The sequence below is a fragment of the Catharus ustulatus genome, chromosome 6, assembly GCF_009819885.2.
Source record: "Catharus ustulatus isolate bCatUst1 chromosome 6, bCatUst1.pri.v2, whole genome shotgun sequence".
Taxonomy (NCBI): Eukaryota; Metazoa; Chordata; class Aves; order Passeriformes; family Turdidae; genus Catharus; species Catharus ustulatus.
Window position 1 is genome coordinate 30946242 of NC_046226.1, and position 20757 is coordinate 30966998.

At 37.1% G+C, this 20757-nt stretch overlaps 2 protein-coding genes across 2 annotated transcripts in view; one reads left to right on the top strand and one right to left on the bottom strand.

Moving 5' to 3' along the window:
* Window positions 1–9002, top strand: part of CDIN1 (CDAN1 interacting nuclease 1) — a 127684-nt gene extending 118682 nt beyond the window's left edge. Inside the window, exons 11-12 of the mRNA XM_033063894.1 lie at window positions 6171–6321; window positions 7127–9002. Coding sequence (XP_032919785.1) covers window positions 6171–6306 — 136 coding nt within the window. The 3' untranslated portion in view covers window positions 6307–6321; window positions 7127–9002. The remainder of the gene's footprint in view (window positions 1–6170; window positions 6322–7126) is intronic.
* A 4694-nt stretch (window positions 9003–13696) lies between these two features.
* The window catches only part of LOC116998343, a 42958-nt gene continuing 35897 nt past the window's right edge, over window positions 13697–20757 (bottom strand). Inside the window, exon 4 of the mRNA XM_033063897.2 lies at window positions 13697–14551. Coding sequence (XP_032919788.1) covers window positions 14526–14551 — 26 coding nt within the window. The 3' untranslated portion in view covers window positions 13697–14525. The remainder of the gene's footprint in view (window positions 14552–20757) is intronic.

Below are 20757 nucleotides of genomic sequence, written 5' to 3' on the forward strand. Positions count from 1 at the left end.
ATTTAATCGCATCTGAATGAGGTGTTACTGTAGAGGGAGAGGCCTGATATTAGTTTCCAGCCACCTTTTTTTCGCCTGACAACTCTAACTTCCACAACTGCATATAATACCAGTTTCTGGCATTCATGGAAATACCTACCTTTCTCAGCCCAAAGAAATTCCCACTTTTAAGTGAAAACCTCCTTATAGATGGGAGTCTCACAAAATATTAGTAGATTTTGATTTTTTCTTTGTCTTCAGTAAAAATAAGACTTCCCCCAGCTACTGTGGTAACATCAAAGCTTAAAGCCGATTAAGTTTTACTTGCGTAATTTTACCTTAAGCAGCATGAACTGGATGCCTAGATTCTTGAGACATATGCTGCTAGCATCTATGTGTGAGGCATGATGTAGTACTTGCTCATGCCATGGACAAGTTTCCTATTATCTTTACAAGTATGTGATCAGAACTTGTTAAACTTTCTTGAGCCACATTTGCAAGCAATTTTTTTTTCACTTGCTACTGTAGGTAGGAATTGTTAAGTAGCTTAAGGGAGTTTGGCACAAAAATATTGCAGCCTTATGGATTACAGATTAAGGATTGGATTTTTAAAGCAAAAATTACCATTCAATTATTTGATTTTGTAAGTGCTGGACTTTTTACTCCTTTTAACCAGATTTGAGGAAGTCAAAGTAGTAAGGTGCTGTATGTGTATCACTGGATCACAAAATTGTGTGGAGGATTGGAAAACTTACAGGAATGATAAAACCCCACCATTATCTTTAAATTCCATTCAGAGTTTTTAAAATGCACTGTCTTCGTGCACAAGTACCTTTATTTGATTTTTAAACTCTGTGTAAAGGTAGAAAAAAATACCTTGTTATAAACTATTCTGAATTAAGACTGCAGTAGCTGATTACGTGAAAAGTTTCTTGCTAATCGAAGTACATTTCTGAGCAGTGGCCCTTAAAGGTTTGCCAAGATATATAATACTGTGTCATCAGCAGTAGTAAACTGGTCTAGACATAAGGAAGTTGTCTGACTTATGCCAACTGACCTTATTTGAAATTGAGGTCTGTAGTTGTTGCCTACTAGCCTAGCTCTGCCAATTTCTAAATTTCTTCCGCTGACACAAATGAGACTTCTACAAGTACACTCAAATAAAGCTGAGTGTCCTTAAACAGTAAACTTATTATGCATTATAGGGAGGGTTAATTATTTTATATTCCAGGTTTATTGGTACTACAAGTAAAATCTATTTACTCACAACTGTGATTCTGAAAAACAATTTTAAATTGACTTAGATTGTAATCATTTATTTGTGAACTTTTTAATTCCCCTTTCCCAGAAAATAAGTAGTGTTACGCAAATGGTAATGCTCTAGTTTGCTCCATATTTTTTAAAAAAAAGGACACAAAGCCAGCTTTTTAGATGGCATTGAAAAGTGAGAGACCAGAATGCAGTCTTTAAAAGACACATTCAGGTGTGACCTTCATGATTAAAATCACCAGCCAGATAGACTGTTACACTTTCGTAACATGAATATTTGACTGAATACATTTGATAAAATATTTGTTTAAATGCATGCATATTAGAAATAATAATTCATATGCCAGCATTTTCTTATGAGAGTCTTTTGGAATTCAATTTATTTACATTATGCTGAGATGCATATAGGACATCTATAACAAATAGACTGATAATAAATGAAGTGAACATTTATAGAAAAACAATTCCAAGTTCTGTTACATTTCTGTTCAGTATCAAGCAGTGTGTTGAAAATGCATTTTTCACAAATGCATTTTTCATAAAACCACATGCAAGGCTTTGTGATGGTGAAAAAATCACCTCACAACAGCCACATGTCTAGGCAAATCCTTAGAAGCTGGTATGGACCTCACACAGACATTCCAGAAGAAAAGACTTTACTAGAGAGTAGTTTCTCTTTAAGTGAAGTAGAATAAGTGTGAGCCTACTAGGCCACTTCGATAAATAAATAAAAGTCTTTTTTCTCTTCTAGCACAAAACTGGTTCAACTAGAGGGCAAGTTAAACCCAGATTCATACTTTACTTGGTTGTTTCCTTTCCTTTTTTTTTTTTTTTTTTATGTGATCCCTTAATTTGTTGTTGTTGCTGGGTTTTTTTTCTGAAGACAAAGAACCATTTGGCTTTGGGTAATCTGAATTTCGCTTTCTGGCTTTACAGTATAACTCTGTGAAACTCCATTGCAAGACAAAACTCAGTGTCCCAGGATTATCAGCATACTACTTTAGCTGTGGTTTTCTTTCAAAATTTATGTGATTAAACCAATACAAAGTTCCTCTGAACAATCTGAAATTAGTGCAAACCTGACTTAGAGCAAACAGTATTGTCAGATGTGAGTTTTATCTAAAGAACTTGTTGAGACTGCAACTATATTTAACTATACTCAAACTGTATTTTTCTATCTCAAATGCTTCAGTTACCGTGTGCTGCCTTTAGTACTTAGACTAAATTTAGTCATCTATATCAAGCCTAAATTAGGCCTAAAGTAACCCATGAGCTTTTGTAATGCTGCTCTCTTCTTGCCGTGCCTTGGGGTTCAGGAGCCTGTGTGCCTCCCTTTTGGCATTTCTGGTACTCCTGCCCCAAGTGTGGCTGAGTTGGCTTTGGCCACCTTGTATCAGTCACAACTTCTAATGTCAGAGCTGGACATTGACTATATCAGGATTTATATAATGGAAGCTACCTATCTGTTAGTTGATATTTAGGTAAACTGATGCAACCTGTGTGGACAATTTTCACTTGCTCTTTATTGTGTTCTTAAGGAAGCTTGTCTCTGTATTTCCTCTTCATTCTGTTTTTACTGCATGGAATCAACCAAACCTTAGTTACTTGGATTTCTTTTCAGCTTAAAAAAATAAAAAAAAAACTAATAAAAGTAAAATTCTAAAATAAGTGCTTTCATTGTAATAGCTAAAATTACAGTTTTGTATAACTTTTGGACATGTTCCTTCACACCTAAGAACTCATTTTCAGGGATTTACACAATTTTTCTAAGCAAGAAGAAAATTTATAGGAGTCCAATAGTTTGTTGCATTCTAAGGCTGATTTTCAATTCAAGCCTAAACCAGTGTGTCTTTCATATGAAGTAAGATAACCTGGCCTATCTTGTATCTATATAATTTTAGAACCAATTGGTACATTCAAAGTTTTTCTATGCTCCTCAGAGCTACTGAATGCATCCCCTTTCCATAGCAATTCCAAGTATGCATTCTGTCATTTTAGTTGATTCTCCTGTGTAAACCACAGTCAGTCACTTAACTTGTTCAATGTTAGAACTGATGCAAGAAATCAATTTGTAGCTTTACTTTGTAATTTACAGCGCTGACTTTCATTCCTCAGGGTGTCATATCTCCACTTGGGAAGGAGTCAAATTAAAAAGTATGGTCCTTACTTTTAGGTTACATTTCCCTATCTCATCCCCATACACAAAAAGGTTAAGTGTCTTTTCAAATTAAGGCAGCAGTAATTAACCAGTGGCATTGTTTGTGGTTTGCCAACTCTGGGCGTTAATGAGACAGAAATTAGCACTTAGCAGCAGGAGTTCCTGATAGTCAGTGGCAAAGGCTTAATGTGCCAAAAAGTTCATTTTGGTCTTAAGTACTGCACTTAAGTGCAGTAAACAAAAGTAGGGCATGGGTTTTTATATGATCATACACATGAGCTTTATGATATAGAGCTATAATAGAACGAATGACACAGTAGCATTGAAAAAGAGCAACCTAGACAGCAAAGGGCATACAGTTTTGCTGTAACACCCCAGTCAGAAGCAGGATTGATGGATATTTTCATGCCAAAGATGTACTTGCTCCTGCCATTAACAGTCTGCAGATGTTCTTGTATGTAATTTTATTATCAAATTTGGTATTTCTGAACATAATTTTTTAAGCACCTCAAAAATTGTGCTTGAGCTGAGATGATTTGCTCACAAGACATAAATGAGCCTTTTGAGGTGTCTCAAAATTGTAATTTTATTTAAAATTACAGTTTCAAAAAATAACTAAACAAAATTACTTAAGCACAGTGCCACATGCATTTTATGGTGGATGGGGGATTCAGACTGCCACACAGCAAAACGAGCCCTTCAGAACTTGGGCGAGCAGCTGCTCATTAGCATCAGGATTTTACCTGGCACATGTGCTCGTAATGAGTAACTACTTGCATACATTTCATACCTTCTGCCTTGCACAAAATAGCCCATTAAAAACGTAAGGTCTGCTCCTTGTCTTCTGGGGATTTTGCTTTTAAAATGATTTTGGTTGGTATGGAAGTACATCCCCACCCAATTACCTATTTCTCTATTTCTCTATTTGCTTGATGTGGGAACATAGATACATAGTCTGTGAAGTAACAAAAGTAGGGGCTCCTCATGGATCAGCAAACTGCTGTCTCTAACTAGAGGCTGTGAGCATCAGTCCTTGGCCTCACTTGCTCCTGCTTGGGTTTCCAGGCTTGTGGGTACAGTGAGATTCTGCACGTTTTGGCCCCACAGGAGCTTAAGCAAAGGACAATGGAAAGAAGTCCATAGAAGCTGAAGTTGTTGGCCAGACAGACAAAATTAGTAATTGGGTATAGGCAGCATTGTCCTTCATATTTGCCACTTTTCAGCCTGTACTGGATTTATTGCCAGACATGTTAGGATATGTTGCCTAGTAGAACCAGATGTGTCAGTGTCTTAACCTTTCAACTTTTGAATATCACCTTTCAGTTGCAAAAACTGTATTTGCCAGTGTGGCCTCATCTATGCTGAGGGTAATTTAGACGACCACTGTACTGCAGCCACTTGGAGGTTGAAGACTAGTAGCCATAGACCAAAATGTTGAAATGCTCCACAGCAGTTTCAGGCAAAAGAGTACCACATCTAATTGAAACTGCAGGAGGAAGCCACAGGGGTTTCTTCTTCCTTTGATGCCTACTCCATTACACAAGCACATCAAATAGAGTTTTCTCCACATTGTTGGAAAGAAACCACCCTCATGAAGCCAGCCTGGCACTACCGATGACTTTGAGTGCTTGTATTGTCTGCTCAGTAGACATTTCTGTTACTGTGCCTCCCCCCAGCACATATTTATTATAATCAAATGTTGTACAAAAATTGGCTATCATATTGGTTGAGTCCTGAGTACAGTTCTGCATATAAACCATTACATGACATTCTATTGAACTTTTTCTTGTACAGACGGTACCTAACAGCTCATCCTGCGCTGTTGGTTTTGGCAAGTTCGCTACAGCATATAATAAATCAAGGAAAGAAAAAGCTTTTTGGCCTAATGTTGTACAGACTGCTGTAATGTTAGACTACAGAAAGCAGTTCTGTTTTTAGACATCCTTTTACTAACCCAGCATTCATAATTTATGATTCCACTGTAAAATTCCTGCAACACTACACCAGAAGTAGTGCTGCCCTTTAATTAAGTGCTCTCAGTAGGAAAAACGTGAAACTGATGTGCAAAACATATCGCAGTACACAGTGATTGATAGTGATTACTTCTTTATGAACCCAGCCTGAAGGTCTGAACTTCCTGATGGGTAAAGTAGTCCATGGGGCTACTTCCTGAGATTGCCTAGTGGGGATCGGTCAGAGTTAGCAATATCTGAGGCATTCCTGAGGCACATTTCAGAGCCATTACAACACAAACTTTCTTCTAAATTGTGCTTTATGTTAATAATTACCTGGATAATAGTTCATTGTAGAGATTGTATTTTAAGGGTTCATTGTTATCTTCATGGTATTATAATTTGAATGAATTGGGACATGTGTAAACCCTTGTGTCTTTAATGTCTGCACATACAAATCTAAAAGAGCAGGGTACATGTCAGAAGACATTTCTCTGTATATCACAGTTGCTGAGTGTTATTTAGTACTTATTACATAGGTATTTTTTACTGATATATGCAAAATGTTAAAAAAAAAAAGCTGAAACTCTGATGTGGATTCTGTGAGTCTCTAAATAGCATTCTTATTCATGGAATCAGGTACTATTGACATCAATCAAATTGCACATTCAAAATTTGAAAATTAAATGGAAGTTAAATACTCCCTCCAATTTTGCAGTGAAGTTAACCAGATTTGTTGGCATCACAGAGGTGGGAAATTGAAATTCCCCTAACACAGTTACATAAGTTCATTTTTCTTTTTTGTTTGATAGATTTGGCCCTGGATTAGTCATCTACTGGTATGGATTTATTGAAGAGCTGGACTGCCATCGTGAACGTGGTATCCTGCTAAAAGACTGCTTCCCTACTGACATTGTGACTCTGCGACACAGCGTGGCTCAGCGCTGATGTTGGGAGGAAGAGGTAAATCCGGAAGCAATTTTACTTTCCTGCAGTGTAAACTAATGGCAGCATCTGCCCTGAACTTCAGCTGAACTCCTGCTGCCTGCCCTTATGCTACTGCTGCTTTACACAAACATATCAAGAGTTTCTGTTTTGCTTCAGACCTCTGTTGTGATCAGCCAAAAAAGACAGACACAACCCACTCATTATCAGCAGTTCTGTCTCTGTCAAACAGCTAGTTTCGAGATACTCATAATCTTTCTTCCTTCCGGATGGCTTCTTCAAGGGTTCTAAACAAAGACAAAAATGCAGAGGCTGAAAGGTGGAGCTTTCAGTTCTTACCCCATTACAGAGTCACCTATAAAATTAAGTTCTTGTCATGAATTCACTGTGTGCTAGTGATGTGAGTGAAACACCTACAATGATGTGCAGATTTGGGGCTTAAAACAATATAATGCAAAGCTGGTAAAACCCAAGTGGTAAGAGAGTATCATGGCTGTTACAGTAAATAGCCAGATTCTGAGATAATAATTGGTGTGTGTGGGTTTTGTCACTGTCTGATTGTTAAAATCAACAATGGAATCCCAAGATAACAGTTAAAAATTAGTTAGGGGATTTTGAGAGGGGGCAAATGCAAAGAACACAGGTTTTGTTTTATGTACATAAGCCCTGAAGTTTGAGGGTAGTGTGGGGGGAGATTTAGTAAGTATTTTAATGACTCAAAAAATAACTCATGTTTTGTCTTTTTCTCTCCCTCACCCCTGGGGAATCTATACCTAAGAATTTTTCTCTTAACTGGCTAAGGAATCTCTCTTTACCCCTCTAGGTACTATAGCAAATTTCTGGCACAGTGAAGTCCAAAAGGGCAACGTGCAGTAATTTTCTATGTGGGTTATTTCTGAAGGACTTTACCATCCTGATGTTCAAGAAGGAGAATTTAAAAAAAAAAGGATACAACAGTGCTTCATACTGGATCAGTTCCACAAGACAAATAAAGCACACAAATGGACAGAAGTTTCCTGTGCATTTGTTTCCTTGTAGGAACCTTGTTTTTCTCTTGTTAGAACGACCAAGATCAGAAGTTTATTGAGGTGGGTGTTAGCCCTTCTTGTGTTCAGTCTCTTCTTTTTCCATCCACTTACCACTCAGAGGGGCAAGATTGGGTCTCAGGTTTGTGCTCTCAGACTTTTTTTAATGCCAGCAGCTTATTGGGCTTGACACGCTTCAGTAGTCTTTCCTTTGCTAACTATTACCCAGGAAAAGACAAAATATTTTAAAATATCAGTGAGAGATCTGCATTTATGTTCATCATGTTCAAATTTTCTGAGAAAAAGACCTGTGGATTCTGTTGTAGAAATAAAAGTCTGATAACAGTCTCCCTAAAGCACAAGTTGATGATCTTTTCCAGAAAGGGTCTCTAAAACATTACAGTGCCTATTCATCACCTTTTTTTAGTTGAAGTGATACTTTGTGTGCCTGCATGTTTTCAAAGATCACGTGCAGACTTTTTACAGTTTTGCCTTGAGTGGAAAGGATATTAATCCTACTCAGGAGTTTTTCAGCTGTAGTTTTCGGTATACACAGTATTTTTATTTTCAATTTTTAGTTTTCACCTTAACACTTTCTGGTAAGTTTCAAACAGGAGTTTATCATTTTGACAAATCTCTCATTTTCAAGAAAAAAATATTTAATCTTCTAGTACTCTGTCCCTTGCTGCAGAGATAAACTAGTGTAGCTCCACTATAGTGAGTTATTGTTGTGTAAAGATCTTTTCCTGGGTTTGAATGTGTTATAGTGAACAGATTTACTTTTTAAATATATTCAAACACTTGTAACTCAGTTGCGTTCAACTATTTAAGGTGTTGTGCTGGGTTTATTTTACCTGACCAGCTGTAAAGATCTGCCCATAAAGATACACAGAAGCAATCCGTGAATGTACCTGCCTGATGCTACACACAAGTTACATTTAGGGTGTTACTCCCGCTGGGACTATGGTTTAGGTTAGCGGAATGTGTAAAATCAAGAAGAGAATAAAAAAGAAGAAATAACTGAACATTGTCATAGTAGAAAATTCAGAAGTAATGGTTGTCTGAGTGAAATGGGTTTTAAAGGCAAATGGAATTTGTTTTAGCTACTGCATATGCTTTCTGTTGTATGAAATCATTTAAATATGCTTTTACATGATACACTAATGCTGCTTTTTCTTTTTGAATAAATTAAATTTATCTGCACAGATGTTGAAAATTCTGCTAACCTTCATCAAAGCTTTGCTTTATTTGTTTTTACATTAAACAAATTTATGTGGGGACACACAGATAAATCAGTGTAGGCTTATATTTGTTTATTTATTCCTCTACCTAATGCTGTGACATAACAGGTTGGAAAGCAGTACAGCTGTCTTTAATCAGAGCTTTGAACTCACCTTCACATATTGCCCACTTAAAGAATCTGTATTAGAATAAGATGAAATTAGCCACAAAAGTCTATATACTGTACCAATTTCATTTGCATGCTATCAAAAAAGCTTTGCCAGTACAAAAACTATGCTGTGTCATTATTTTAAATGCTGAAAGTAAAACATTTTTTTAAAATTACTGTTTTGTTATTACTACTTGTATACTACAAAAAAAACGCTCATTTGTCTATTTTCTCAGTTTATCAGATGTAAACATCAATTTAATATTAAAGAGGAGTCGCTGCTGCTTGTGGGGGTTTTTTTCTTGGTTTGTTTTTCTTAAACAGTGTTGCGGCCATTAGAACCTTAACATTAAAACCAAATTCAGTTTTATGGAGTATTCTGTAGAGTGTGCTAATGAATTATGCCAAGCTAGAAAACAGAAGTGAACATAAAACTGAATGATGTTCTCACTGGCATATATAGACTTGCAAGCATCTGCTCTTACAACCACTGTTACAAGGCCTGTTCTGAGCTTTAGGAATTGATGTAATTGTATTGAGCAGGGAAGCAAAACTTTCTTGTAAAGGAGGAGCACCACAATGGTGCTCCTTAGTATAGAAAGTATAGGAAGAAAACAGAGGTTTTACCATTCCTGTATTCTGAGGACACATTATTAGTATGAGTTTAATAATCTTTCCCTAAAGACAGCTCAGAGCAGAAGAAGTTTTGCATAGAGCTGAAGAAAAGGAACCAAATGTCTTATTGTGCTAACATCACTGTGTTAATAGTACTGGTAGTTCATGAATAGTTTTCATCTTTTTCTGTTGTATTTGTTCATTCAAAGTCATTCTATCCTGGTATTGGCTTTTGGATTTCTCCACCATCTAGATTACTACAAAAGACTACTAATGCCTCTTTCCGTTTTCTGATCCTCCCCTTTTAACTTTCCATCTTATTTTAATCATTTCACTTCTATTTATTCAATATCCTCACATTTGCTCATGTGCCCAGTTTGAAAAGGTTTCTACCGTGTTTTCTACCACCTGCTTGATGGTAGAATGGTTCTGTTACTACATCTCAAGAGTGCTGTTTCCATTTCTGTATGCATTTGAACTGGCCAACCATCTAAAGCAATTTTTCTCTTACTCTAAATAGCAGCTCTAGATTCCGGGAAGACTGTCCTGAAATTTCCACATGGCTTTCTAATGAGGAACCGTTGTAACACTCTTCACACTCATGGAACATGGGACATATCTGCGGGCTGGGAGTATTCAACAAACAGGGCACTCTTAGTGCAGAATAATCACTCACTCCTCAATTGAGAGTCCAGTTGTGCAAAGGACGAAGTAAGTGCTTCTGTGCTGCTAGAAAATAGGCAAAGGAAGTATTAGGAATTCAACTGTTAAAGCATCTCTTTCATTAAGGAGCCTTGCCTTCTGTGAGTTCATGCCTTGTTTGTGCAGTACTTTCTGCAAGAAGATCTGTTGAAGTTAAAAGTTTAGCTTTTCTCCTGTGCCAAACTACTTGGTTCAGAGTAGAAAAGATGTATTTCTCCCCATTTCCACATCACAGTCAATCTGTCAAGAGCTTGTACATCCTACAGGTTGTTGTTATTTATCAGAGCTGATAACAGCTCCTCAAGGGTCAACAGTAAGTACACAGTATTTAACTTGATTTTTGGTGTTGCTTCATCTGATGTAGTCTTACAATAGGTAGCTTCTTCTAAAGTCATCTTCTGCTGTTGGATGGTGAATACTGAGCTAAGGTAACAATTGTTAGAAACATGGGTTTGTTATGTCAAGGATGAGATAAATTACATTAGAACAAATGCTGCTCAAGTATCGATTTAATATTACAGAATAAAATAGGAGGCTGCTTGCAAAAACAACAATAAAAAATTCCTCCTATCATGTTATTCTAAGTCACAAAGGGCCATTTGTTGTGGATTTGCAGGTTATTCAGAAATAACCTTTTTATTACATTGACAAAAGAAGAAACCTCAAGGGCTTGCTCTTTACAGTGGTGTGATAGGAACCTAAAGTGTGCCTGTTGAAAAATGAACTAGGTAACAATGGGAGCTTGGCAGCAACTTCACCATTTATAGAGAAACCGTCTATCTAGTACGATCTGTATAAAATAGACCTCACTTAGGTTAGGGAAAGGTCACAAGTTACACAAAGTTTGGATAGTCTAAATGTGTTACTCAAAACTAACTCTCCTGTGTACAGTAAATATTAATTGAGCTTGTATTATTAAAAACATGCCAGGATTCAAAAGATTAAATAAGGAAGATGTAATTATGAGCTACATAATAAACAGAGCAGTTTTAGTTCCCCTTGTATTTTTTACTTTCCTGCTATTGTTTCATATATGGCTGTTATACAAAGAGCAGCTGAGGTCAGCTACTATAAATTATGGGTTTCATACAATAATAATCTACCAAAATTATTCCAGAGCTGGATCAAAGAGCTTCAAAGGACTTTTCAAAAACTTTTCCACATAATGAAAAGACTCTATTTTGATGCCCTGTTTGATGAGGATTTCTTGGTTTAGAGTTACATCTTAGAATATACAACTCCTTGAGTTGGTATGATGATATTTGAGTACATAGGATTTGCATAATTTGTTTGCAGCCTCAAAAAAGCATGAACTCGTAATATCAAAAAAAACTCTTTAAATACATTAACTGGTGCATTTTTCAGGCTAAATTAGTTGATCGAAGTAGAAGAAATTTTTAGTGTGTGTTTATTTAAGGAAGCCAGCAAGATTTCAAATGAAATTTGATATTTCTTCTGTTTACAAGCTTGCAAATCATATTTGCAATGATAAAAAATATTAAAAATTATGACAGTAATTCTTAGTAGGTCTCAGCTGGCATCATGCCCCTGCATAAGATGCCAGCCTGCCCTCACTTCTGGCCAGGCTTTCACCTAGTGTGAACAATCACATGTCATCTGCACAGATCCATAGATGTGGCACTGCGATGTCAACACAAAATGAAATGTCAATGCAAGCGTATGGAGATGAAGTAACAGTATTGAAACCATGTCACTGCATATCTACAGAGACCATGTTACTCTGTCAGTGTGATTTTAGGAAGATCACTTTGAAATGTTAAAATGAAATGAAACTAAGTCAATTAGGTAATAACAATTGAGGTTCAGGGATTAATTGGGGGCCTAAGGTGAAGCCAGTGGTCATTAACCCCAACTAGTTATTAATTTTGGAGAAATACAGAAACATCCTTGGCTAAGGTTATTTTCATTATTATTAGAGATTTGGGGGGGTTTATTCCCTACGTTGTATATATACCTTTTGCTGTTGCTTTTAATAAGGATACACAAAGTGTGGTGTTAAAGGCATATTAGTGCAAAGTTAAGGGTTTTTAGAAAGTGAATCTTCCCAATAGCAGACAACCACTTATTTTTTTATACAGACATTTAACCCATTTATATTGATGTCCAGTTGTCTGTAAAAAGACAGATTTACTATAATGTATTTACTTCTGAGGGCTAGTCAAAGGAAAATAATGCAAACATGGAGAAACAGTGATTTACACAGCAACAACTGTTTCTTTGGCCCAAGTATTCACTGTTAACTTAAAGCAGACATGAAAATTGGTCAAACAACAATATGAAAGAATTACTTTTGAAATTACCTAAACAAGCACCAAGTCAGGGTTATAAACTTTACGCAAATTCAAGATTTCAGAGTATATGACTTGCATTAGGGCACAAATGTGTAATATATTATTCTTTTATCATGTCAATGAGAGATTCTTGCCAAGAGCAATGACTCTCTAGTTTAGCATGCTATACAACACATAAAATCTGTCTGGGTCTCTGTCCTAAGGAGAGGAGGCAAGACACTAGATCAAGGGAATGCAATTGTTTTATTTTAAAATATTTATTTATTTATATGAGTTTGTGTGTATTTTTATATGATATGATAATATAAACCAAACATACACAAACATTATTTTTGCTATTAATAAATACCAACTACCCTCTTTCTTACAGATGTCTGTGATAGATATTTGCTCAGTATAGGTGTGTTGGTGGAGGTTTTCAGGAAAGGGCAGTAAATCAACATTTTTTCCCGTTGTAGAAGGTGGTATCCTATGTTTAAGTGTTGGTGAGAGCAATGAGACACTTCTGCAAGTTAAGTGACAGTGATGTTGAGAGAGGATGACATGGGAGAGAGGATGAGCTACACCTGGAGGAGTCCAGGCCCAGCCCTGCTGAGATCCAGCAGCTTTTAGAACTTGACCTGGACATACTGGGGTTTCTGTCTCCAAAGTGAAGCTGCACGGCTGTAGTCTCGCCTCCCAAAGTGCCTCAGGGGTGCTGAGAAAACTTCTGAAAGGTCTTTGAAACTCCTAGTAGAAGAGTACTGTGGAAATGCAAGTTTTATTACCAGAAAACATTTTCCTTTATGAATTGATGTATTGGATTAAATATTTCCTTTTTTCATTTTATTTTGCTTTTTCATAGCAAACATTCATGCCACACTCTATTTTGTATTCTGCCTCAGCATGATAGCTCCATAATGAGTGGAAAAACATAAAAATTAGTTTGATCAGTTTATTTCCATACACACTTTAAGCTGCCTTATATCAATGTGTTTGGCACTGCATTACATACAAATGATAAAATACACTTAGGAGAAAATTGTCTGGCTACACATCATAAAAAAAAAATAGGCAGAGTTGAGTCTCAAGACTCAGTTCCATCCTTCCTCTGAGGCATAACTGTCTATACAAATCAGCTTAAATGTCTGTCTAATCTAGCCTTTAAAAACTGCAATGATAGAGATGCTTAGAGAGATTATGGGAATCCATTCCCCTACCCATGTTTATTTAGTTAGAAAGATTTTTCCAACCTTACCTAAATCATGTTTTGCTGTAATAAGCATGTTACATCTCATCCAATTATAAATGCATATGGAGAGTAAATCTGATATATTCTTTCTTTTTCTGACCTTTTCTATATTTGAGTATTGTTTGCTCAACAAAACACCACAAACTCTTCAGCATTTTTTTAGAGAAAGTTTTTTATGTTGTGATTATATTTATTACTGTACACATGTCTTATATTTTACAAACCCATTGCGTACAATATTTCAGCAAGTATGTTTCTTCAGGACAAGTTGGTGTCTCTGTTGAGGCTGGACCCTTTATAATGCCCACATCCAGATTCATCACAAATCCATCATTTTTTTTATCCTACTATTCTTTTCCTTTTTGCACATATTACTTGCCAGTATGTACAAAATATTTGCTAGTATTTTTAGTTTTAATTTGCTGGCTTTAAACTACTTCCATGTTCTGTTTAGTTTGAATTTTAATCTCACCCTTTGGAAATAAATACTTTATTTGATTCATGAAGTTTTGAATGTGTAATCTGAAGTCAGTGAGTTAATACATTCAGTGTTTCAGGGTTATTATAGAGTTTGATGGTTAGCTGTCACCAATAAAATATAGACTAATGAGATATATCCCTCATAGGATATGGTCTTAAAATTTCTAACACCAATCTTCATAGTCAGAAGACATATGGCTTACTGCTCAGTTTATGAAAAAAAATTTACTTAAATAAAATAAATAGTCGGAAAGTGTCTGCTAAATGGAACACGCAGAAGCATCAACTTTTTTTTCTTAGGTGTACATTTGCCATGAAGGTCCAAATTCTCAATTCTCAAGTTGGCTCGATCATCTTAAAAGATTCTGTTACCACTGATCCAGTTACTCAGCTGTACTGACGAGCTCGTACTGGCTTACCAAAAAGTTGGAGGCTTCAGTTGGCATTTGTTTTCCTGTGCTTTCCTTTCATCCCAGTTTTTCTGTAAGGTTTGCTGAAGGCAGAGGAGAGGTTAAGAGTTATTTGTGCTCCAGCAGCCCACCACCCTGGAAACTCAGCAGCATTTTCTGGCGTGATAAGGAGATGTGTCATAAGAATGCAAGATATTAAGTGTCACAGATTTACTTTTGTCTTCCATTTGCCTAATCCATGCTGTATTTGTCTTGAAATAATCCTATCCATTTATGGTTTTCATTACTGTCAGGGAGCTCCTTGACCAGACATAGATAACTTACTCATAGCTGATACTAACTAAAGACAAAGAAGAAAATTAAGTATCTAATATTTGGGAAACAATGGGTTTTTTAATTACACCCCAGTGAGGTGCCTGTTAGCTGAAAAGTAACATGTATTTAGAGAGAAAATATGGTATCCCTTGTTACATGGTGTCATTTTCAGTTTCCCTGTTCCCGTTTTACAGATCGCAGACCTTTCTCCTTCATTCTTCAGTTACTCAGGTGTAAGAACTCACACAAAGTGGTCAGTCTGTCAGAGCTCTGCTGTGAGGACTCAGAAACAAATTCCATTGGATTTTTCTCATACTTACCCATCTCTGCCCCAGGTATGCCTGGGGGGAGCTTTGAGTCTGCTGATGGTTTTTTTCTTATCCTACCCAACATCACTCCATTGCTAGACTGGATCAGAGGTAGTCATCTACTGGCATCTGCGTTCAGCAATATCGTGCTGATGGCTGAGCATTTACTGTGTTAGTCTTCCACAAGAACTGGATTTTATTTTGCCTTACTGGTCTTCTACTTCTTGGCATGTTAACAAGCTGGGTTTTCCAACATAAGGAAGGTGTTGAGGTCCCATTCCTACTTTTGGAACAACCTTTTAAAAGTTACAGTGACTTACACTAATACTGACACAATGTCCATTTTAAGCTGTATGTGCTATGGCACAAGGATGGCAAGAGCAAGTACAGTAAGCACCAAGTAGAAAAATATGTTCTTGTGCTTAAACAATTCGTTCAGAATTGCTTGACATTTCTCACTAATGAAACTGCTTCACACTCACTGTATGAGGTTTGCTTTCTCTTTTTTTTGCATTTGTGTTAAAAACACTTTGGTTCTAATTCCATTTTCCTTTAAAAATTTGTTGTACTAGCCTTCTTTTTATCTTTTTTACATACTTCCTTCCTACACTGCTTATGTCTGTTTCTTCTTCCAAAACTGCTTGCCTCCATGTGCGAAGCCTGACTAAAGTTTTTTGTGGCTGCTTCTGAAGAGAGGTAACCTGCAACCCCTGAAGGACAACAAGGGGACAGTTGTCACCAGAGACTTAGGTGACAGCTGCTCTTTGCCCAGTCCTGCTTTGGAAGACACTCTCACGATGTCTCACTTTGCTGGGTCAGTACATAGGTGTCTTGTAACCCATGGAAAGTTTCTTCTGCTAAATTGCTTTCAGCAAAAGGCATCTTTAATGAAAAGCCCGTGTGTTGTCCCAGCATACTCTTCTAGTTGTTTCTGTGAAACTCACTTTTTTTTGCTAGTTTCCAGTTTAAGTAATGAGGGTTTCTATTATTCTTTCCTTTATGCAGTTTTCAGTGTTTTCTCTCATCTTATTCAATTTGCTAAATCTCCCCTATTCCCCTTCCATGTGTTTTTAATCTACGATTTAGAAAAATAGTATTCTTGGGGCATAGAGCCATCATGTTTGCAACAGTGAGACATCAAAACTCTCATGCACACAAGTTGTGTCTTTAAATATGCTAGCTGGTGAAATGCATTACTGTGCTTCCCACTGATCTGTTAACAATGTGAGAACACGACTTCCTCTGTCTATTTAGCTCTTGGATGGCAAGCCTGTAAGTGATGGCTTCCTGGTTTTATAAATGCTAAAAGCTAAACAGTAAAGCATTTTCTGATTTCTTGGCCTCCATTTCCTTCAAAGATATCAAAAAGTGTTTTCCTGAATTCTTTGGCGAGGCCTATTCAATGTGAATCAGGAGCAAAGGAAAACAAAGGAAAGGACGTATCATAAGGATGAAATCCCAGGTTTGAATTCAATTCTGTGACAGAAGAACTGAACTGTATATCTCTGTTTTGATCAGTATAGTGGGTTTTATTGTCTGGCTCTACAGAACTGAATCAGCAATAGCATTAGTCTTGACCTGGCTTAAGGTCTAAAAGCAGTTTTACGACATGTTCGCATTGTCCGCAGATGTACTCTTGATTTCTCACTATCTCTCTCTCCTTGTCACTGCAGTGCTTTCTCTCAGCTCCACAGGTCCAGATTGAGAGGCAGCTTGTGAGACTGGTATACTTTGCTAAATGCATTCATTTGCCAATGTGCTAAAAATGAAGATATTTTTATATAATTGTTTCATTGTCTGGTTTGTTTCATCTTTCCACATTGTTCTCACTTTGGAAAGTTCCATTAATTCACAGGACTGGAATAATATCTTTGTGAAAATCATCTTCAATTTGGTTTAGTTCTTCAAGTTGTGGAGCCTGGTCTCCTTCTGTGCTGTAAATTATCATTCCTTCAGTGACTTAAGAAACATTTATATATTTTCTGATCTACAGTTATTAAAGTAGTGCAATATAAAAGTAAGTGCTTGAAGAACAGAGAGCCAATAGATATCTCTGCTTTCTATATGGCCTCTGCCAAAAATACTGAGATATAGATACAACAAGAATATTGGCAAGTTCTAGATGTATCTGAGTGGCAGAAAGTGTGCTGAATGGCAGATGAGCACACTGAGAGTACGCAGGTTTGTCAAGTGGTATCTTTGACCTGATAGAACTACCTCTGTGCCATGTTCATTTAGTGAAAGGAAGCATACAGTACTGCTTCAATCCAGTGACAGAAAGTTTATTACCAAATAGTGCACTAGGGAAAAAGCCCACAATGGACAGTACCTCAGCCTGTGAGTTCCATGTATATCTGTGCTGCTATACTCTACAGTGTTTTGCTTTTTTTTTTTTCCTTAATTTATTTGGGGTTGGAGTTTTTTTGTTGGTTTGTTTCCTACATCGTGTTCAAAGGCAATTTCATGCTGCACAAACCAAAATATTTACAGTGTGTTTTTGTTCTTGTTGTGAGCTCTGACTAAAGCCAAAGTGAGGTTGCTATAGACTGAATCTGAAGAGGATTTTGTACATAACACACGCTTCTGTATTTTTGGTTGCCCCATGCAACTCAGTGCTGCTAGCAGCAGAAATTAGCAACTTCCATGTTTTAGGTTTATCTGAGCTCTAGAAATCTTACACATATCTCCTAGAAGTAATTTAGCCTTACCACTGATGTTCAGGGGAGGATATTGACCACTTAATTTAGAAAGACAGGGACTACAGTTTCTAAGCACTATTTGACAATCCATATACTACAGCCTACAAGAGACACCTTGTTGCAATATCTTCCAAGAGATTAATTAAGAAATCATGAGTGCGATTTTGCTGGTGCAATCAGCAGCAACTTAACTCATTGCCTCTAGGCATCACTTGCCAGCTATTTCAGAGAAATCTAACTTAAGCCAGTTTCCAAATGCTTTTGAAAATCCCTATTCAGCTTTATAAGACTTCAATTTGAAATGAAATGCAGCTGTATTTTTTTGTTTACTTTTGTAATAAACACAGACAGTTACATGGATCATTTCAATCAGGGAGAAGTATATCTAATTGTATATCTGATTTTTTCTGATAAAAAGCTGATTTTTTTTTTTTTTAATCCAAACTGTTATTTAGCAGGACATGGAGTAGATAGTAAGACAGAATCCCAGTGGGATGTTTACTGTTAGCAGAGCATTTGGAGTGCTTCCCAACAGAAAGAGCTTTAGTCAGTGATGCATATTGGAACATAAAACCGGTTTTGCCAACTCTGCAAAGCTATGAAGTCCAAAGTATGAAATGCTGCAGAGCTGAGACAAGCACCAAGCAGATGCAGCAACCTTGTGTTGTTTGGCTTAACTGTTCTGAGCAAAGACGTCTTATTTAGGGGCCCCAGCTCCCCATGTCATTCACTAAAGAAGCTACCAGATGAACAGATACCTGAAGAAGGTCAACACACTGACTCCAGCAGGAACAAGCTGGGAAGAGCTATTTGCAAATTCTTTCTTCCCCCTGAAACAGGAGTCTTTGTAAAGGGCAAAGTGGTGTTCCCACCTACTTACAATAAAAGTCTTAAATGTTAGTGCCTACAAATACTTTCACAATAAAGAGTTGTAGAGAATTCCTCCAAAGGTGTAGAAGACATAGAGCCCTCTCTCAGTACACTTCTGTGGAAAGGTAGGTGGTTACAGCACCTTCTTGGGATCAGAAAGACAGAAGTGGGAGTCCAAACCTGTGGGCACAGTTAACAGTCTCCATTCTGATCTGTCAGAGTCATTCTGATGCTGGAAAAACTCACGTTTTGTGGGCTAGAAAGTGGGAACAAGAATGTTGGGAAAAACATCACAGTGCTATTTTGGATATGTCTTCAGTCAGTCTAAATCTACCCTTCATACAAAGGATAAATACATATTAATTCACTTATCAAAATGCAATTGTGTATGAGGGGGACCACAAAGACTCTTTCTCTTCCCATATGTGTTCTATAAAGAATAAAGGTTGCTATCACTGCACTTCAAGTAGAGATTGATTGATTCACCATATGTAGGTTTGCTTTTAGATTAACATGCAGTTGAAACCCAGCAGGGAAGTTGCTCTAACTTCAGATCCTAGCCAGGAAAGAAGCCAGAACAAGGTGACAAGGTGATGGTGGTACAACCAAGGGGCTCCAGGGCATCAGGAGCAGCGGAACTTTAGGCTTGTGGGGAATTCTGGGGTCAAAATCTGAGGTTTTGTTTTCCCTGGGAAATGATACGCTGGCACTAGGATGTGCAGGAGTAGTGTTCCAAGTTTAGGCATCTGAATTTATTCCTTTTAGATCTCACCTTTAAGATTAGAATAGCAGAAACCCAAGATAAAAGCTAATAAAACAGAGGACAAATAAGACTGACTTCTTATCTCTCTAGCAATATAGAGAAACATTTCTTGCATGCTCACCTACTTAATGTTTCTGATCAAACATGTTTCTGTAACCACTCTATTTTTACAATATAAAAAGCAAGTAGACTCAGTAGAGAATTTAAGGAATCTTATAATCTCTCTAATTCTCAGCTGGACATTTCTTTTCTATAGTCTTTTTCAATGGCACAGCCCAGCTTTACTGGTTTATAAACCTCTGAAGGTGCTTAGCACAAAAATAGCATCAAAAATATGAGAGAAAGGTAAGAAATACGCTTAACACCAGTACTGAATTTTCACTGGTTAAAGATGGACTTTCACGTTAATGCTTCAGTCTTCTAGCCTGGCCTTTTTAGCTGATGCCAAATATATACAATTTCACACTTCCAAGTTCAGCCCCTTCTGGGATGTTAAGTTTTAATTTCCCTATAATTCCTTGTCAGCTATTTTTTTGTGTTCAAACCAAGAAGTAAACAATCTAGTGATTTGGTGTAACATGAGTTCCTCAAGTTTGTGCTCGAAGTGCCATGCACACCAAAAATTACACTAATGAAGGCATTGCGGTACACAGAAAGGAGGGCTTCCAAGGTTTGGATTGAGCAGCTCTCCACGACAGCTACTGGGGACAGAAGTACCCTTTTACAGAGAAGCCTATGTCCTGCAGTAATCAAAGGATCTTGAGCTTCAGCTCCTGTTGTTCTGTGCATTTCTTCGCAGCTTTCCCACTGGTGTCAGCTGCGGATCCTGTGTGTTGGACACCCCAGTGCCCTGGTCTGTCACCCCAATGCCCTGGTCTGTCACCAGAGCTCCTTACAGGAGCAGACCTTGCTGCTTTAACAAACAGACATTAAGATCAGAGTGGATCCTCTGTGGCATTTTCTGAGTGCACCAGAAGGCTGAACAGAAGAACCCAACTGAGACGCAAACAAGTCTTGTATGGTATAACAGAATTAGCAGGAAGACAATATTCACTGTGTAAGGAAGAAAAACAAAACAAACAACACTATAAGCTTGAAAACATTCGCCTCTCTCTTCTGTGGTTTGAGAAGTGAAGTCTAGCACGGCAAAACAAAAATCAGACCTGCTTTTAATCTGTGAACAGCTCTCTTGATGAAATCTGTCATGTTTCTGGCTTCGTTTTTTTCCTTGAGAAAAGAGCAAAAATGTTATTTTTCTTAAAGAATTTCCAAATGTTTTATCTTTATTAATGTTTCTGTATGATACAATTTATTACTGCAGGCAAATCTGTCTC